Genomic DNA, 20,955 nt, shown 5'->3' with positions numbered 1-20,955 from the left:
CTTGATGATTGGTTGATGAAATATTTGCTAAACACTAAGTGATTACTCAGTTTAGAGTGGTAGGAGCTTGAATGTGCCAATAGGAGTGAGAAACTGAAGAAAAATTGAAGCTTTGGTGAAGTTTGGCTATGGCTTTCTAGATTAGGGTTTTGACCCAAGCCTGGTTTTTTACTGATTTTAGGAGCTATAGTGGATCGTTTTCAAAAGTTTTTTTATAGAAATGTAGCTCTCTTTGAGCTCTATCAAAGCTCTATGCTAATCGACCAGATCGCTGGCGGATTCAAGCACGCAGGGTGGACGATGGCGGCAAGCACAGTTTTTAACAAATTTCATCATTTTCTACAATGCTGAGATTATAGATTACTAATGTCATTGAGTTATGGGCCAGGAGGGAGCGCAAGAGGGTTCATGAAGATATGCTCTGTATTTAGAGATCCAGCTCCTTCAAGGTGGGTATGTCCCTACAGGCCACAAACTGAGGTTATGGTAGCAACTAACAGAAGTGACAATGCTGAGCTCCAGATAGGGCAATGTCAAGATCTTATGTGATAGAGAGAACCTTTGGAAGTCAAAGAATAAATCTCTAGAAGAGAGCTTTGAGAGATATACTCTATACAGGAAGTTATGGAAGCTCAAAGGTGGGGATGTATAGGCTAGCTATGGCTGCCACCAGGTACTTTGAAGATGAAGTTAAAAAAGAATGAAGTCATGCACTGATCCTGAGCTGTCCAAGGATGAAGATGAGCTAAAGGAGTAGAGAAGAGACCTGAGACATGCTAAGCCATACTCAACTGAGCTCTGATACCATGTTAAAGATGTGGATCTAGAGCATGGTTATGGCGGCTTGTAAGCATAGACTGAACTCATGATGACATTGACCAAGGACTGAACTCAACTACTACACAAGTGAATTAGGTTCCAAGATGGCAGCTTGGACTCATAAACACAATCTTGTGTAGGACTAACAAAGACAAGACACTTAACTAAAAGTACAAAACATCATGACATTGTAATCATTCTATATCAAAAGTGATAGTCAAGTACAATGCTTTATAGTTGTTGGATGGCTACAGTTTTTCCTCTCTGTGCATATGGGATTCCTGCAGCCTGCATGTCTTCAGCCCAAACTGTCTCATATAAAGAGGTTACATTAGGTGTGATTGCAAATATCTCAACATCCTTCCTCCCCCATTGTCAAAACGTAAACATTTTAGCCTATACCCATACTAGTTCTCAACAAAAGTAAGCCAACACTAAAAGATGGCCAGGACTTCCAATTTTTGCTTTATGGGGTATGCCCAAACCTTATGGGAGTAATCATCAATGAAAGTAACAAAATAGCTTGCCCTACCTAAAGACTTGCAAGGTATAGGTCTACAAACATCAGAATGAACAAGAGTCAAAGGCTCACCCATGTGCATAATGCTAGACTTCTTATGCAAACTACGGGTCCGCTTGCCCTAAAGATAATGATCACAAGAATCAAAACACTTTTAGTCAAGGGACAAAAGATACTGCAAACATGTAAGTATTTTCATTCCCTTTAAGGATTTGTATCCAAGACGATGATGCCATAATGATACATGTGATACTACAACCACTACCAAAAGATGATCAATATACCTAAATACAAGTAAGGGATAAAGAGTGTTAGACTTGGAACCTCATGTCAGGACAAGATTTCCACATATAAGCTTCCATGAGGAATCACCAAAAAAGACAATATAATCTACATCATCCAATTGTAGGTAGGCTTTTAGTCAAAGCCGGAACATGGTATACATCATACAAAGTAAACATATTGCCTGAAGGAAATTGCAGCCAGACATCTCCAATACCAATAATATCCAATGTTGATCTAGACATGCTACGATAGGAGTGGAACCACTCCTTACGAGAGATGGTATAAAACGAAGCCCCTGAATCAAGCAGCCAATACCGGGTATAGGTAGAGAAGGCATCATTCAAGGGCAAAACATCAAGAGAAAAATGTGCAAATATATAATCATCATCAAAATCAGTCTATATGATATTAATCTCTTCAATCTTGACACTCGACTTGCTAGGGACAATGCTATGATCATCATTCTTTTTGTACGCTTTGTTGTTTCTCTTTTCTTTGCACTTGTCATCATACATTTTATGGCACTGTGGCAGCTGAATATGACCTTGCTTCCCACAATAGTGACAAGACAATCCAGACTTACGACCACGAGACTTACTATGAGACTATCCACGTGACTGAGAATGAGACTTCTAAGAGTCTCTCCCATGGCGGTCATTGCCATCCTACCAGTATTATCTCTAACTTTCAAAGTATGAGAGGTGCAAGAAGCATTGATATTCTTTCTATTAACCTCGTCATTCAAGGGTGTAGCCTCTATATCCTACAATTTCAGCCCATTAATAGAAATACTTGCACACATAGGAATACAAAATGTGTCCCATGACCGATCCTCTACATCAAGGCATTCGAGCTTTACACCTTCATGTCTCAATAGCTTAATTTGCAATTTCTACACTATAACCTACCAAATTTGTGCCTTCTAATAGCTGTAATTTGTGCCATCCAACTTCTTAATGTTAAAGATAGCACTATCATTCGATCCACCAACCATAATGCAACAGATGAAAACACAATCCAAGACAAATAAAGTGCTACAAATTATAGCAAAATAGTCCCAAAATCACAGCCAAATCAAGGGTTGAGGAAGACAAACTAAAAGGATGAGCCATCCACTAATTGTAAGCAAGTAACTGTCAAATCCAAGTGATTGTTCTCAGGTAGAATGCGTAAAACTGAAATGACAAGCTGTTGTAATAAACTGTAATAATATGCCAACAACAAGTGTGAGCAATCAAGAAAGACCAGGAAAAACTGACACTGAAGGCTATCACAACTGTAGTATATGTTAGTAACCAAACATGCGGTAGGCATAAACATCATGCACATAGCAGATCTCACGGTAAAGAGAAGAGAACTCCCAGATGCATAACCCACTGAGAAAAACTCAAGATATAACCCAAAAGCATATAAACATTACTGACAACACACTGATAGACACAAGTGTTAGGTCCAAACTAAGCAATCAAATCAGCTCACTGTAGGATAATTGTATCCAATACATATCAAGAGAGTATGTACATGAAGTAAGTGTCCCACAGTCTCGGTGAAAGTAAGCTCAAGCTCAACTGCATAAATCCAAAGCTCTATGGAACATCCAAAGTAGGCTAGGTAAATCCCACTAGAATAAAATCAAATGTCAAATGAGCAATGCAAGCTCAAAACATCAAGTACATGACACCCAAGTATCCAAGATACCTAAAGCATAAGCCCGGAGCATAAAACCCAATAGATTCTTCAAGCTTGTAATTGTGTAAGCCACTAAGATAACCAAGGCATATAACCATAGCCAATATCAATGTAACGAAGTCCAAATCTTAGCTCAAAATCATGACATAGAATATCGGAAAGTATGCATAACAACCAAAGTAGTAGTATATCCACCGAGTATCCCATAAAGTATCGATGAGAAGTAGACATAAGCTTTTCACCAATAAATGCTTACTTCCCTATTATCACAGTATTGAAATGACACTAAAATCTGAGCTATTTCAAGCTCAAATCAGTCCCAAAATCATAAACATACTATCCATATACTAAAATAGCATCCCTGAAGCATCAAACATGCATTATGAAATTTACCGTTTGTTGTCCAAACCAAAATTGTTTTGTTTTATCTTTTGTAAAACAAAGAACAAAAAGCTGCATAGAATCGATTCTATGAGTGCCTAGATCTATAACTCTCGCCATGCTCCTCATTTCTAGTTATACGACGTCTAAATTTGATATCGTATACAAAAGTTATGGCCAAAATACAGCAGTGCTATCAAGCTACCATAGCTCTCCACAACTTCTACAGCATGCTCTATATACACTCAAAATGAATAAAATGGCTACTTCTCGGCTCAATAAGCACTCAATAAGGCTCAACTAAGCCTTGGAAAAAGTCCTCAACAAGCGCGGAGCAAGCTCAAATAAGTTGGAAGGAGGAAAGACTCAATGCATACATCAAGAGGAAGAAACAATGGTTGTCATGAAACTTTGAGTTGAAGGTTTGAATCTGGGCTAAAGCATTGGATGAAGAAGCTCCTCAAATGGTTGGCTCTGATACTACCAATTGAAAGGTAGAGCCTGAGTGGAACCAGCAAGAGAGAGAGACGTCGTATGTGGGAATTCCAATAGCCACACTATGTGATCGACCTTCCCTTCCCTCATTCAAATATCTTTTAAAGAATAAAGAATGAAGTGACATTGATGGATGCCTGCCACCTGTAGTGTACATGTGTGTGGGTACTATTAGTGTAATGAATACATGAGCGATTAGGCACAGGCACCTTTACCCCCAATATCAAAAAGGTCACACAACTGGCATTCTTATCCTAGATTGTATAAAATTCCAATGATATTGCATATGGAATAATCCTTCTGTGCATCCTTTGGAGGATATTAACATATATAATCGAGCTGGATAAGCACAAACTCCTACCAAAAAATAGTTACCAAACTCACCTTGAACATATCTTTGATCTAACTCACTTCCAATAAAATTTAAAGAGTCGTGGATTGACCCATCCTACACCATAGCTCCATACATAACAATTTCTTACAATTGTTAATTGCAAGAGGATTGAATGGAACCCTCTGCAATTGAAGTAATCTTTATGGATCTCCCTTTGGGGCAATGACAGGAATATGTGAGCCATCAATAGCTCCTAGAATGCAAAGGATACCTCTCAAGGCCTCAAAGTCCCTAGCTAACTTCAAAAATTGAGGAGGTGAAGGCCACTTAATATATGCATCCCTTAAGCTCAATGTGAGGACGGCCTAACAATTCAAGGACTATGCCACAAGTTGTACTCTTGGCATATCCATGCAAATTTGCTAAGACATCTAATGTTCTGGTAGATATGAAGAGTAAGGCAAACATGTGTACTAATTCTTAGAGTGGCAGGCATATTACTATTTTTTTTTTCCATTTATGGAGCAAGCTTGTCACACAAGTAATGAAAAGTCTCTTTATTAATGTAAAGACATCACTTGAACATACATGCTAAGAAGGAACCTAGCAAGTAATGTCCAAGAAAATGTTGCAAGCTTGGATAAGCCCAAGCCTTTCAATACTCAAGACCCTTTATGTACATTATTCTCTTTTAACATTGATTGAACGACCCATGTGTTGCAAAACATGGTTGGGCAAGGACAGAATCATGGACTATGCAAGAAAGAAGAAGAATAATAATGAAACCATAATGGCATAAGAGAGACTTGATTGATTTGATAGTTGAACCAAGTAAATTCTTTATAGTATTTTAGCTAGAACACACTCCCTTCACTTTGCTTATGGGATCCAACACTTTGTAATATATTGCATGTGCCTTTAGCACTGCCTCTAGCACCATACATTCTAACACACCCTATTCTAGATCAGTTCAAATCAGTCCCATACCTTCCATATTGACATCAGTTGGCGAGCATGAGGCAAAATATGATTGATCTACTGTGATAGAGCCTACTAGTCTAGTAAGCATATTATCAATAGAGATCCTAGCTCAGATAGCCATTATCATTCCGGGTGAATGTACTGCAGATACAATAATCAGCATATGCGCCTACACAGTTTAAAGAGACGGAAAACCTGGCAAAGTAGAAGGTATCGACAATAAACTCCATGGAGGCAGTGGGTTTGTGCCATTCAGCAGCTCACCCAACGTCCTAGCAAAGCTAGCTAATGTGCAGTAGAGCAGCTGAGCACGGGGATCCTGTCATTCATCCTCATCTTCATGAGAGGCTGAGTATTACCATCTTCCAATCATCCTTGAATCCATCTTGCTATAGACAGCAACTCAGTTTTATATGTAGTCTAAAGAATCTCGTGAGCCCCAATTGGGATCGCTGGGTATGCATCTTTCCAACCTTTCGGTTAGTGCAATCAGTGAGAGTCCTATATTACTAGCTATTTTTTAAAAAAGTGAAAGAGTGTATACATGTATGCCATTTTGTTTGTGCCTGCACATGTACTAGAATGTATACATGTGTTGTGGGGTGTGTGTGCATGTGTGTGTGTGTGTGTGAGGAAATAGAGAGTTTATACAAATGACTATCTAGCATGTGCAATGCAGAAGCAACAAATGGTTTGAAATATGGCTACAACTATATAATCAATATCTCTCACATAGAGGGTAGAAATGTAGTAAAGGGTCTAAGTGTGTAGGGCAAACAATTGTTGCAGTGTATCTAGGGAAAGGTGTAGAGAGAGAGAGAGAGAGAGAGAGAGAGAGAGTGTGTGTGTGTGTGTGTGTGTGTGTGCACGCAATATGTGTGTATGTTTGTGCTCAATGTGTGTGGATACATGTGTATATACACCACTTAAGGACTAAGAGCTTTGGTGTAATGGTAGACATAGTGATGTGTGTGTGTGTGTATGTGTGTGTGTGTGTGTGTGTGTGTGTGCAAGCGCACATGCACGTGCCCTTTAACTACCAATTGTAGATTATCAAGTATATAAAAGCAAAAGGTACGCAATGTACCTACAAAAAAATCATGGGTGTGTGCATGTTTAATATTACAAAAAGATATAAGGCAAGCATATGCCGAGGAAAATCCATTATCAAAGAATATGCATGTGTATTTGTGTGGATACTATGCATTAGAACCATGGGTTAAATTTTGGGGGTGTGTGTGTGTGTGCACATGCGCAACACATGACTATATGAGCTTATTGAAATAACACATATGGAGCACTACTTCATATATTATTTTGTCTATGTATTCATTTATTGACTATCTATGCCTTGACCTACTTTATAGACATCCTCTTAAGGTAGAGCACATGCACAAGTATACACATAAACTAAAGTATTGATCATGTGTGATATGGAACGCATGCACACGCACACGCACACGCACACACACACACGCACTCGCATGCACACACACACACACATGAAGAGAGAGAGGGGGGGCATTAAGAAGGGAAAAAAGATGCATGAGAATGAGAATTTGCAAGTTTTTCCAATACCCAACAAATAGAGCAAAAAAGTATCACCTACACGTTAAAATTGCCTCTTCCACCTCATTCTCAATACTCAATCCACATTGTGGATATTTTCATTGCATCATCCAATGCATCTATAAAATGTAGCTCCCATATGCATGCAATCTTATGGAAAGAAATTTTCTCGACATTAATGGATTCAACTCACTTGAGATTGGCTAGACTTATGGAAATATTTTGTATATGCTTTTACAGAGCCAATTTATACAAGCTTTAGCTATTGGTTGTGTACCACTTTATGATGTGGATGCTATTGTATATGAGAATGTGCAATCTGGTAGAGATGAGAAATACAACATTTGGTTCATTGTCCATGAGAGGTGCGTGCATGCGTGCGTGCGTGCGTGTGTGTGTGTGTGTGTGTACGCGCGCGCGTGCATTTATATTGCCATGTTGTTGTTAATGTCAAAACTATGGGCTTATTGTGCATATGTTATGTGGATAGGTTGTGCTTAGGCCCATGGGAGAAAAGAGACAAGGAGAGAGGATACAGACATGGTGGAGATTTGAGTTCCATGAATGAGAGTTTGTAAGCACTAAATTAAAACCTAAGAGAGGCTTTCTCACATGCATCAACATAATCTAATGATTCGAATCCTCATTTGATTTTCACGTCCATGTTAGGATGAAAAATACAAGACTTACCAACATCAATATCCAATTATTTGCTTTCCATGACCAAATTGACATAACATTGGTGCTTCTATTGAGGCACATCTAGCATTTGGTAATGTTGGTATATCCATACTGCTCTGTGTATCGTTGTTGCATGTGGTATGATATTAGAGATCTCTAGCAAATCACTACTAAGGTACTAGCATATAGTGAAGGTTCCTAGGGGCTTGTGTCTTCTTATTGTTGTGAATTTTATTGTACTAATTACCCATGATCTCAGAGAGGGTGTTAGTAGTGTACATTTTGTGGTTGTCATGCACATATTAGGCCATTTTTTGGGCACTTATATGTGAGTTTGGTGTCATCTTTGTTTTGGGTCTCATCCTATATTCTATAGATACTCCACTTTCACTCTTATAATATTGGATAACATCCAACTAGAGAGAGAGAGAGAGAGAGAGAGAGAGAGAGAGAGTGTGTGTGTGTGTGTGTGTGTGTGTGTGTGTGTGTGTTTCTCATCGCATGTGTAGTCTATATGGTACATCTCATGTCTTAAGTTACAAATTACATTGCCTATTCATTTATTCTTTGAGGTATTGTATCCTCTTTCATTCTTCAATAGTTGTATTCTACTTTACTTACTATGCTTATTCACATGCATGTGTCTACACACACTCATATATGTAAAACAACATGATAAACCCGATTTGGTAGTGGCTTTATGATTATCAAGGATAAACTTTAATACAAAAACTTATGTAAAGTGATTATATACATTCAAAACACAAGCAATGTCAATGTTACCTACAACCATCAACAACGAGACAAGATGAGGACATTGAATTGGCTACGAGAACTCATATTAAAGTATTTGTGTATTACTATGCTATATTGCTAGTCTTTCCATATGGACAAAGTCATGATTGACCATGAATAATGCATCAATAATGTAAACACCGCCATGTATCATTTCCCCTTATGAAATCAAAAGCATGTATCCACCACTATGTCCCCATGACCTTCATTACAATATACATATTCAACTTGTCTAAATTAACTCCAAACTACAAGCTTGCTCATAACACGGATGATCATGCAACCATTTGCCACATGCATTGTTGCCTTATTCGAAATAAGAAAATGCATATAGTGCTTCAATGTACTCACAATGATTAGATTCTAAGTGATAATGCAATTGTTAGCAACAATGCACTGTTATATACAAATTAGGGAATGTAGAGCTCTATCCAAGCCATTAAGACAGCTTTGGAACTCATAAAAATCCCAGCACACTTAAAGTCCTCACCATCTTACATTGAGAAATGATGGTTTTCATCTCGAATGATGGAGTAAGCAACAAACCATGCATTTTCAATCATCTCCTCAAATTCACGAGCTTAGTTCAAAGTTTTGTCCCATGGAATGCTTATTCCCATTATCTCTATCGTTACATTAAATTAGCAGGAGAGTCACATTAAAACCATTCATTATTCAATTCACTACTCTTTTGTGTGTTACTGGCAGCCTTGCAAACATGTAGAAACAAGGCAACGGTTTACTGCTATCAGAATTTCTAACATGCAGGGGTAGCGTTGTCTAGAGGACATTCTGATATGTTGAAATCAAATCAAATCAAACTAGCACTACGACTCTTTAATAAGTCCCAATCGTGGTAATACTGCGACAATGCCCACTTCATGGGTGAGCAGTGACTCCCAATCATGGTAGTACGGCAATGCCCACACGTCAATGGGTGAGCAATCCAAGGAGAAGTAGGACACGTTGTTGTGAGAATGATACATAAAAGATACACCATATGGTAATCAGAGTCATGTGTCAAGAGTAGGTACCATGAGACCACATCATTATTCTCACCAAAGAAGGTTGGTTGAGCTTTTGAAACAAAATAATGTGATAAATTGGTCACCTATTTATCTCGAGAGTACTTGTCGGAGGTCTGCCGCTTGGTGATATGGTGAAACAATGCAAGATTTCTGGTGGCCAATGCTTATTTTGCAATACATGTGTAGAAACATTTCATCTTTCTGTTTCTTGCACGATTGCTAGACAGATTTGGGATTTTATTTCCAGGGTTTGGACCTCAATGACATCCAAAAGGATTACTAACCATGCCTGGGACTCGAGAGCATCACCCCTGATTAACGCATTGCAACCACAACATTCTCATTTGTTTCATTTTCTCGTGTTATATTGAACCTTGGCTCATCCACATCTGATATACTAGGAATAGTTTTATACTTCACTTTGCCTCTAGAATTCATGGTGACATTGGTTGCATTAGAGTATTATTCTTGTAGCAAGTACCTTCTATAATATCAGGAGGGGTTGTCATTGTGATGTGGCAGCCCATGATTAGAGATTATTCACGTAATTTCAATCAGTATTCGTGCATAATGATGCACAACAAGTTTACTGTTCAAGGAATTTGACGAGTTCTTTTTCCTATTGCCACACTTCTAATTTGTTTTCGATTTTTGTGTCCCAATGGTGAATATGGCTCTTGCATGCAAGCAAGACAGCCTCTTGTACATCTGGTTGTTTTTTAATACATCAGCAACGTTAGTGGAAAAAAGAAGAGAGATTCTTAACCTAGAGACCTCAAGAACTAAAATGATGGATTTTGGGAACACTCAACACAAAATGCAAATATATTGGAGGGCTAGCACCATAGGTCACCTAAAGATCAATAGAACTAACAATTGGCAATCCAGCCCAAAAATGGAAACTGTAACAAACGCATATCCTTTTGTGTGTTGACAATTAATGGTGTATGGCTTTTAAGTTATAGCTGCAACTCTACTCGGAGAAAATCTAGTCCACTTTTAGAAGGTAATGGATATCAAGTGTTCCTCTTGAAACGGAATTGGTTCTTTTCTGAGCATCAATTGGGCATCATTGAATGATCAATGGAATTGAAGCATATAGAGCTAGTGATTATAGCATCCAAGCTTTGAGGTAAAACACTTAAAACCTAGATACAGTCCAAGGTACAATAGAGGTAGAATTGGGTTTCGGTTGGGCAAAGTGTTCTACTTGTTAGCAAAGCTTAGTCAAGATAAATGCCTGTGAGTGATTGTATAATAATTGTGTCTCAGTGCATCCTAATGTGCTTGATGCAGAGAGAGAAAGAAAGACTTCCAGCATTGATTATCTTTATACAGTTTTATTATGGAAGGGCTGACTTTGTTGATGGAAATTTTTGGTAGATTCCTCTTTCTTCAGCCTTCTGTTTCTGTTGAACCCATCAATTTAGGAAAACACTGAAAAAAGGTACCTGTATCTCTTACTGACGAGGCAACTGCTACTCCAGAGTCATTTTAACATCAATTAGAGGCAAAAGAGCAACTTAGCAATGAAGTGTGCACAGAATGCCAATGAGATATGACTGTATTCAAGAAGAATAAAGTCTCCCATCTTGCACTTGAAGAGCTTTTACTATACAGTTGTCCTGGGCATCCCTGAGCCTTTCAAGTGCAAGTTCAATAATTAGTTGAATACAACAAAAGTTTCCTTCATCAGTAAGTGATATGTAAGGATATCTTAAGCTGGGTAGTGTACAATGGACCTTATGCCTCAGTTGTGGAATGCACTCAGTACCTGAAGTTCTAAACCAGCATCTACTGCAGCATCAGCAACTGCTTGCAAATTGGAGCCTTTTAGTCTGGAGACAACTCTTTCCAATGATGTAATATCTGCACCTGAAAGGCGCTCCTGTGTGATGCGCTGCTGACTACAAACAGCTGAAAGAGCCACCAATAGTGATAATTGCAGCTTTGATGCAGATTTTGAGCACTGTGTAGTGCACGAGGACTCTAATGCATTCCTCAACAAAGACAACTTTGATGTAATGATCAGAGCTGCCTCCTTTGGAACTGTCTTAACTGCTAGGAGCAGGCATTCAGCTGCTCCTTCGACTATTGGAGGTTCATGCCGGCAACAAAGCTCCAAGAAAACACCGCTGAACTTGATAAGCTCTGCAATGTCACTTATTGTGTCAGTCTGAACCTTAAAATTGCCATTCTCCTCCACAGGACAGCGTACCAGAAGGGACCGACACAACAATAAAATAGGTTCTAGGAAGTCCTCCATATCTCTTGCATTGACAAATTCTAACAAAGCACCAACCCTACCACTGATCCCAAGCTTCGAAAGTGAGCATGTATCAACTTGAGATGATGATGATAAGAAGAGGCTTAGCCTAACATTATGGAGATTGACAGTGGAAAAGTCCTCCCAAAGGAAATCAAAAAACTGAGATATCAGTTTTAAGTGCAGTATATCACTTATATCAATGCATTTTGTATCAAGCAACATAACCAAAAGCTTCTGAGCATACATGGGAATTGGATCATCATCATCCATTAGACTAGGATAATAAGGGAGAAAGTGGTTGCGTGCAATGCTACTTAAATCATTCTGCTTGGAATTACCGGTTTGCTTGTCTCCCTTAGAAACATCCTCTGAAATATCCTCCAAATAAACCACAAGCACATCAAAAAATATCTTCAAGCACAGGAACCGAGTATCACCAGAGCAATTTCTTTTGTACAGCATTGTCAGACTTGGCAACACCTGGGGAAAAAAGACCTCTGGAAATGCAAGTGGAACAGAATTCTGCTGCCCAATGACATCAAAGATCCTCAATAAGTTGGATCTAAATTCATCCAGTCCCTGCAATTAAGCACTCACATCATCAGTTTAATTCAGTCTTCCAAATATCTCACCTTAAAAGTGTGAACTAAAAATGGACAGGCAAACTAATATGCACCACTACTAGGAAGCATTGTCATGCAATTGTTCGTTCAACATACTTTCAAGAGCAAGACTATTTATGAAAAAATGATGAATCTTGCCCTCAATGTTGGTCCTCGTCTTAAAAGTCTGCAGGAATTGGTGAGATTCTCTCTTTCTTTTTGATCATTTTTTCATTGACCTTATCTTTCTTTTTTGACCCTAATAACTTTTCTGTAATATAACTAAGGAAAAGAGCAGTGAATAGATGTCTTTGCACCAGTTTGTTCACCAAAAATAAACAGCCTAGTTTGTCTTCAAGAGATGGAATTATATGAACGAGCCAAAATGAGTTCAAATACAATATTTCCTATCTCCTTAAACTCCATTTCATAACTAATGACTACTGACATACGCAGGAGGTCCAAAAAGATTACCTGAAAAGAAGCTGTTTGTATATAGTTCAGAAACCCTGCCAGCTGTTTCAGAATTGGGCCATTGATAGTTCTCTCTCTAAAGATAGCGCTATCAAACAATTGCAGAATGACAGGAAAGAGAGAGAGGGAGCTTCTAAATTGTGTTCGCCCTGATTGTGCTGGTGAAGCATGAGTTGCACCCATGGTAAGGCGCTTACCACTAGCTAGCTGCTGAACTTCAGAGCCTATGCTATTCAAGATGCCTGGGACTGTTTCAACAATTGCCTGGACCAACATCTCCATACACTGCTGAACATAAGGATCCTTTTCCTTACTCAGGCGATCAATAGCAGCTAGAAGTTTTGTGCTGCAAAGAGAAGACAACCAGCGGCGATTTATCTTGCATAACAGAGCTACACAAATGAATGCCTTTCCACGAACGACTTCAGTACTCTGCTCCAGCAGTGTTGTCAGAGTAGAAACAAGTGTTCTCTCATCCATAAGTGGAATGAGATGTTTGCTGATGTTGCTTCCTGAAGTACTTGCAGCTAAACACATATTGAACAAGTTGAGATTCACCTGTTGTTCCCGGGGGCTTCCTTTTGTTAGACCCGTTAGAAGGTCTTTGAGATTCAACTTCTCCAGCACATGTCCTGTGTTGGAAGAGCTAAACCGTACAAGCCTTACCAAGCAAGAGCCTGCAGTTAAGCGAATATTTTCTTGCTTGGAAGAAGCCTTAAAGATATAGCAAAGATTCTCCAGAACTTCATGGTTACTGAAGCGTATAACCCAATCTCCACCTTGACTTGAAATGTTTTCAATGGTTCTTAAAGCATGCTGCTGAATAATATCATCCTCACCCTTCCGTAGAATTGAAGAAACTAATGCAATGAGTGTGCTTGGAATCTGGCAGAAAACAAGTAACCCAAAGCTTGTGAATTATCGCAAGACTGAAGGGAAACGCAAATAAGACTACCATATGAACAGAGACATAGAGATGAAACAAGACTCTTTTGGGAGCCAGAGCAAAGGCACTAAGTATAATTGGGAACACTGTCACTATGACATACTGACAAGCTTGCTGCATAAGGTGATACAAGACCCAAACAATATAATTATTTTGATATAGCATTGCACAACACTCACATGATTAAGAAGCGATTTGTGTCTACAATTTCACTAATATGACACCCTAAGATAGCTTCATCACAATACGCATGTTTGTGGAACTGGAGGCAAACGGTAATGACAGCACTCACGGAAAGCATTCCTTAAACCATGGAACAGAGTTCCAAAGAGCCCCACATGTAGCTGTGATGAGAGAGGGACATCTTGCATCTGACATATACAGCTCTAATTTCCACGCCTGCAGAAACTTGTATACACATGCATTTCAAAGCAGGAAGTTGCACTATTTTACCTGCCAAGTAGATGAGCTCCTTCCTTCTTTTGCTGAATTATCCATTCCAGTTCCAGATCTTGGGGAACTCTCATTTTGGTTAGCAATGTAAAACAAGAGTTCCCCTAAGGCTGCCATAGAGGACCTACGCACTTTGTCCTGTTTGTCCCGTAAGCCCTCACTCAGCACTGCAATTATTCCTGAGCTTGCAAGCTCCTCTTCGATAATCGTTGCATGTCGAATGAGCAACCCCATGACACTAAGTATCTGAACATGAAGGGTGGTGGTTTTTGGTGTACGCAACATTCTCACCAGCATATGCATAACAGGGCCATTGATGAGGACATTTGCACCATCTACACTCGTACAAAGTGTTTCAAGGTACTTGAGAGCATTTATCTTTTCTGCGAGTGTCATACTGCCACTCACACTGTTCACAATTTTGTTCACAAACACTTCCATCTCCTCAGAGGAGAACTTAACAAAATCTGATGATGAAACAGGATCAAATGGCAGCATAGCTGATTCAAAGTTAAGCCTCTCTGTTTTCTTTGGCATGATGGGCCTCACTGTAAGGTCAGATGCATGCCAAAGTATTTGAGAGCCGATGAGGGAATGTTTGGAGTCTGAACTTACTTGGGTTGTAAAGTTCAGGGTACCTTTCCTTTGTTCGGCAAGGACTGGGGTACGCTGTGCTTTCCTTCGCAAGCCAACACCAGGAGGAGTCGCTGCGATTTCTGCTTGGATAGTTGTTTTCACAAAACCGCCTTTTTCGTGGTCAGAATCATTACCTACACTTCTGTCTGATTCATCAGACAGCAACTCTTGAGCTTTACATGCACTGGTTTGATCTCTGTCATGCTTCAAGGGGGCTGTCTCTTTACACGCAGAAACTTTTTCAGGGCAAGATGAAGAAACTTCTGCAGACTCCTCTTCATCAGTCAAATCACTTTCTGCTTGCTCAGCAAAATCTAGCTCTAAATCATGATTTACTATCATTACATCTGTATCATTACCATTGGTATGGGAGCCCTGCTGTCGATAATTGCCACCTTCAGTTTCTCTTTGTAAATTGGTTTTTACTATCCTGGATAACCTGAGAAGATTCACCCCACAGTTTCTCTGTCCACTATCCTCTTTTGCTGGCCCATAATCCTTCACATTAGGTGTTCTAGCAGAATTGGAATGCTTTGATACAGGAGTGTTCTCACATGCATCTGTTGGTCTTGAAGGTGTTATTGAGGTTTTCCTTTGCCCTGCGTATGTTTCTGCTTTTCGAACAAGCTTCTCTGGTCGAGATGTATGCTGGTCTTGATGTATGTTCTTTTGACCAGTAACACATGTACCATGGGCAGAATGATCCAAACCACGATTAGCCCCATGTTGGAGCAACCGCATTGAATTCGCAAAAGCTGGTTGAGGAGGAAGAGGAAGACACCTCAATCTTGCCTTCCAAAATGGGTGTTGGCATAGCTCTGTCCATTGCAACCTCTTTGCTGGATCTTTTATCAATAAACGACTAATCAAATCCTGAAACTCCTTGCTAGGAGTGCCTTGTAGGCCAGGTGCCACATCAGTCAGGATTGAATTCACAAGTTGTGTAAAGCTGCTTGAAACAAAAGGAGGTCTCCCAGCATAGCACTCATACAGCACACAGCCAACTGCCCAAAGATCTGATGCAAAAGAATGCACACCTCCCTCCTGGAAGAGTTCTGGTGCCATGTAACAGGGTGTACCCCTCTTTGCTTGTGGCAGCTGTAACCAGCATGGACATATTAGGATAGTGACTATGATGATTTTAACAGCTCTGATAAAAGTCCAACTGTGATGAATTTTCAAAATGGAAAGCCTTGATAGTAATGCACTAAAAGCTCCACATTCTAAAGAAAAAAATATAGTATAGAAGGATAGATACTGAAAGACCTGTTGGACAGAATTTTTCGAAATGTCACTAAGCCTCCGTGCCAATCCAAAATCACATAACTGCATCATAAGACAACAGATTTTTAAAACAACAAACCAACCATAGTTGCCGCCAAACTGGAACATGCCACGTGTTTGAATGTTTAAGCACAATACTGTTCAGACAAGAACGCAGCTTGTCAAAGTCATTGCCAGCAGTACTGGACTGGCACTAGCTGATCATGTACCTTCAATCGACCATTTTCATCAAGCAAGATGTTGGATGGTTTCAGGTCACAATATATAACACCCTTTGAATGTAAGAACCTGTGAATCATTTACCATGCCAACCTTATACTTCTGAATCACAAGAAATAATGCACCATAAAAAGGAGTATATTATCATGATCTTGTGTATTCCATTAAGGGTAATGTGGATTACTGCAATGCTTGAACAAGATCATATGCAAAGTCATGAACTGACTCCTCTGGAAGCCGTGAATCCTGTAACATCACAACATTTGGAGGATGACTTTTCAAATTATCAACAAAAACTATATTACTGCTTGGACAAAATCCAAGATGAAGAACTCTGAACCAACTTGATTCAAATATTCGCACTATCACAGGCAATTAACAAAGTTATAAACATATGATCCCGACAAACGAAGTTTCATGGCTTTTCTGCATAAAATGCAATCGCAAGCAATGCTTTGTACAGTATATATACTATCTTCTGTAACCTGTTACAGTGGAATTGTATACTTGACATCCTAATATTGTTACTGACAAACCTTGCGATAATATACAGAGGCCATAATAAAGGTACATGTGGTCTAGCATCCATTCAACGACAAATCTTACAAGAGATTTCCTTTGCTGAGATGTAGTACCAATGTTACATGCAAGATCTAAGGACTTGGCCCTGCTTCAAGGTATGTTCTTGGTGCAACTGAAAAGCCTTATTGAAGCAGCTGTTGTTTAGAAGGGGAAAATTTCTCTTGCACAAAGGAAATGATATTTTGATACAAATGACCAATAACTTCATTAGAAAGGAAAAAGGCAAAGGCAGTTTCCTCCCTGCCCCCATCGTTGTTGTCACACATCTCTCACCTCTCTCCCCTCCTCTCGATCCTTGCTGCTGGCTGCCCACCACCCTGTCATGCAGCCAATTGCACTACTTGCATAGGTTGGGCTTGCTCCCTTTGATCTTGGCTTTTGCAGCAAGTCAAGACTTGGCTTACAACTTGTTGCTTAGCACAATTGTTACATGCCTAGACATCTGGATGGGCACTAGTAGCATTGGTCACAGTGGTCATAAAGTGATTTAGTGCCAACACAATAAGGGTACTTTGAGGTTAGGGCAACCAAGTCCTATTTATAGGACTCAAGCCCCTATTGTGCACATCCATTGTGTGATCACCACTCTTGGACTCTTGGCCTGATGACTAACACATCCGTACACTGGGATGGTGTCGACCAGTGGTATGAGATCAATCCTTGGGATGTGATCATGACCCAAAGTACTGCTAACTCCTAAGCTCAATGATGAGCCCGTTTGGCTCTATGGATAAGGTGAGTCTAATGTCTAGTCCCTTTCATTGTGAGTATGGCTTGTGTCGTGTCCAAGTTGGATCCTAGGGGTATGTTTCATTGGTATCAAAGCATCAACCTGCAATTGGACATGAGATCCAATGGCGTGCATAAAACCACTTCTGTTCACGAAACAAAACCGATTCATGCCTGACAAGTACGCCTTTATCTCATTAAGGGTGGTATGGGACACTATTGACAAGAGGGGCATACATGGGGGGACACATGTTGCGAGTGGTGGATATGAAAGCGAGGTATGTTTTTTATTTTGTACTCGAGCTTGGGTTTTGTGGTGGGACAATGCGTGTGTATAAGGATTTTCAATGGTTCTAATGATCGATGTAACCATCAACTGTTACCAAGACATATTGGCTCAATTATTCAAATTAATTTTATGCTCACTTATTTTGAAAGGCGATTTATATTATTTGAGTCTTTCAAAATATGGCTAAATGTTCATCTTTCTATTCAAAGAATAGCCAAAGGCTAAAATTACCTAGAATTACACTTGGGTCATCATTGACAAGACAATCTAAATATGATGACTCCTAAAATTCAAGAGATTACTATTTTTTAAAGTTGCTCAAATGAAAATTTGGTTTGCATCAAAGGCTCCGAAACTTCGCAAGAAACAATTTTGTCTTCATCGCCTATATCAAACTCTTAACCATTTAAGAGATTTTGAGTAGAAGCTTTAGAAGCTTCTTTCTCTAGAAAAGTGACATGTGGCATCTACAATAGGAGGTGTCATTTTGAAGAGACAAGTGTCTCTACACTAGTCATTTTCACCAAATACTTGTCATGTGTAGCCCTACTTTTCACTTTTGAGTATCCAAGCCCCACACCTATATATTAAAGGTCTCTCTCTTCATTTTGAATAAGCTCTCAAGCTGAAATTTCAACCACATGCTTTATACTCTCCTATCTATCACTCATCCAAGAAGCACTTTTTTACTTAGCTTAAGGTCGTCACATCCAATGGCATCTAATCAATACCGTCCAATAATAATATGATACTAATCGAACTAATAAATTTTGAACCTACGTCCGATTTAAAAAATAATACATATAATTTTAATACATAGACTTAATGTTGTGACTCCAAATAATACACTTTAAACATTTAGAGACTTTATACCAAGAGTTTACATATTAAGAGCTTCAGCCTTCAGGATAGAGAAAATGGCCGATGTTGAGCTTGAAAGTGGAGACAAGGTAGAGATATGGCAAAGAAGAGCTTCAAGGAGTGGGGTTAGAGAGCTTAAGGAGAGAGAGAGAGAGTTTGAGAATAGAGAGCTTGAAATTTGAATTTGAAATTAAAAAGCGAAAGAGAGAAAGAGAGTATATTGCTAAAAGGGGAGGAGAGAGAGAGAGAGAGAAAGAGAGGTATATACAAGTGCATTGTGGAGACAAAGCTTAAACAACACCTACAATTTACCCCAAATGGTCACAAATATGCATTTAAAACAATCGGACAATTTCCATCAAACGCGATCGTTGTGTTGTACTGGACAAGCCGGATCAAACAAGTTAACCCGTCTATCAAACATAAACAATAGGAATTAGCTTGAACTAGTCCAAGCACTAAATAAAAAAATTAGCTTGTTGTTTGAAGTAGACAAAAATTAGGGCTTCATAACCCTAATTTTCAAATTTATAGCAAATCAACCATTTGTATATGATTCAAGCACTTGGTACCCGTAGTTTGTTTCAAAAAATTCTTGTAAAGAGGGAGCGACTAGTTCGTCTCCCAATGTGGTATTGACTCTCTTCTCTCTCTCCCTCTGTCTTTTAATTTTCATGGTGATAATCGATCCAATTGGTTAAATTTAAAGTATTGACATTCTCATGTTCTTCACCACGCTTACATTGGTATCAAAGAGAGGACTTTTTCCTTGAAAGAACTTTTCTAGGTGACAAGATCTTTGGGTGCAACTTCTCACCACGTCAAAAAACCAAGAGAAGAATTTTGATGAACCACCAGAAGGCTCGTGACACTATATTTGTATATTTCTCTGATTACTAGAAGATATAAAGGTACAAGGAGCTAGAAGCAAATCAAGAAGTTCAAGCTTTGATGGAGAGAAGAGCATGGGCAAAGGTCTTTGAAGATTTCCTTACCGAGTAGGCTCTTGAGACAAATGGTATTACAATTGCAAAGACCTACCTCAACATCAAAGGTATAAATGTTATTGATGCAACTAAGCCTATGAAAAATAACACATCGTCTAAAAACTTGAGGATCCACCCAAGCAACGACTTCAAAGTCTCAATATACACAAGCAGTCTCCTCTTGTCCCAAGAATCCCTCCATGGAGAGGGGCAAGGAAAAAGTCAAAGAACCGGCTATTTTCATGGTAGCCAAATCTCCAAAGATGTTTTTAGCTAAGAAAAACAATACTAAAAGAGACTTCAAGCTTAGACAGAAGAGTGTCAAGTTTGATGTTTTCTATGGTACGAGAGATTCTTGAAAAGCTTTCTTTTACTAGACAATTAGATATTGCTTTTGGTGGTGAAGATTATATAGAAAAATCAAAGATTAAATAGTTAAAATTCATTTGAAGAATACTGCTCTAAATTGGTGGCTCAAAGTTATTCAAGAGGAAAAGGAACCCAAGTCTTGGAAAGAGTTTAAGGAGATGCTCGATAAGGAGTTTCTACCTTCATCCTTTAAAGCCGATGTGCAACAAGAATGGGATGAGCTGAAACAAAGTTACAAAGACAATGTTAAGATATATATCAACACGTTTGCAACTGTTTCTCTCAAATTTACCTCTCTTGATGAAGTTCCTTTCAACATGGAGATAAGAACATTTATCCATGGATTACATCCAACAATACAACAAGTTATCAAGATGACAAAGCCTAATACTTTGAAAGCAGTCCAAGTTGCGTCCCTACAAGCTAAAGGATTGCATATGCCATGAATGCTTGGTAAAGCCTCCAAAGACAAACCACAAAAGAAAAAAACCAAGATGTTTGACCAAAAGAAGTCAAATAAACAAGAACCAAAGCATAAGGATGAAGGTACGCCACCCCTGCTATCAAAAAAGAAGCTAACACATCAACAATTAGCAGAATATACAAGAGAAAAGTAATGTTTCTCTAATGGAGAAAAAGAACACATGGCTAGACAATATCCTCTAACAAGACAAAGAGG

At 39.0% G+C, this 20,955-nt stretch overlaps 1 protein-coding gene across 1 annotated transcript in view; it reads right to left on the bottom strand.

The window, feature by feature from the left end:
- Positions 1-11,066: 11,066 nt before the first annotated feature.
- Positions 11,067-20,955, bottom strand: part of LOC148014018 (kinase family with ARM repeat domain-containing protein) — a 50,369-nt gene continuing 40,480 nt past the window's right edge. Inside the window, exons 5-10 of the mRNA XM_087666474.1 lie at positions 16,645-16,706; positions 16,451-16,529; positions 16,224-16,283; positions 14,322-16,055; positions 12,923-13,807; positions 11,067-12,425 (exon numbers count right to left, since the gene is read on the bottom strand). Of these exons, the coding sequence (XP_087522600.1) occupies positions 11,328-12,425; positions 12,923-13,807; positions 14,322-16,055; positions 16,224-16,283; positions 16,451-16,529; positions 16,645-16,706 (3,918 nt within the window). The 3' untranslated portion in view covers positions 11,067-11,327. The remainder of the gene's footprint in view (positions 12,426-12,922; positions 13,808-14,321; positions 16,056-16,223; positions 16,284-16,450; positions 16,530-16,644; positions 16,707-20,955) is intronic.

The sequence above is a fragment of the Lygodium microphyllum genome, chromosome 25 (assembly GCF_053477565.2).
Source record: "Lygodium microphyllum isolate KBCC chromosome 25, Lygodium_microphyllum_v1.1.10, whole genome shotgun sequence".
Taxonomy (NCBI): Eukaryota; Viridiplantae; Streptophyta; class Polypodiopsida; order Schizaeales; family Lygodiaceae; genus Lygodium; species Lygodium microphyllum.
The sequence above is the reverse complement of the archived record's forward strand: the minus strand, read 5'-3'. Positions and strand labels throughout refer to the sequence as shown.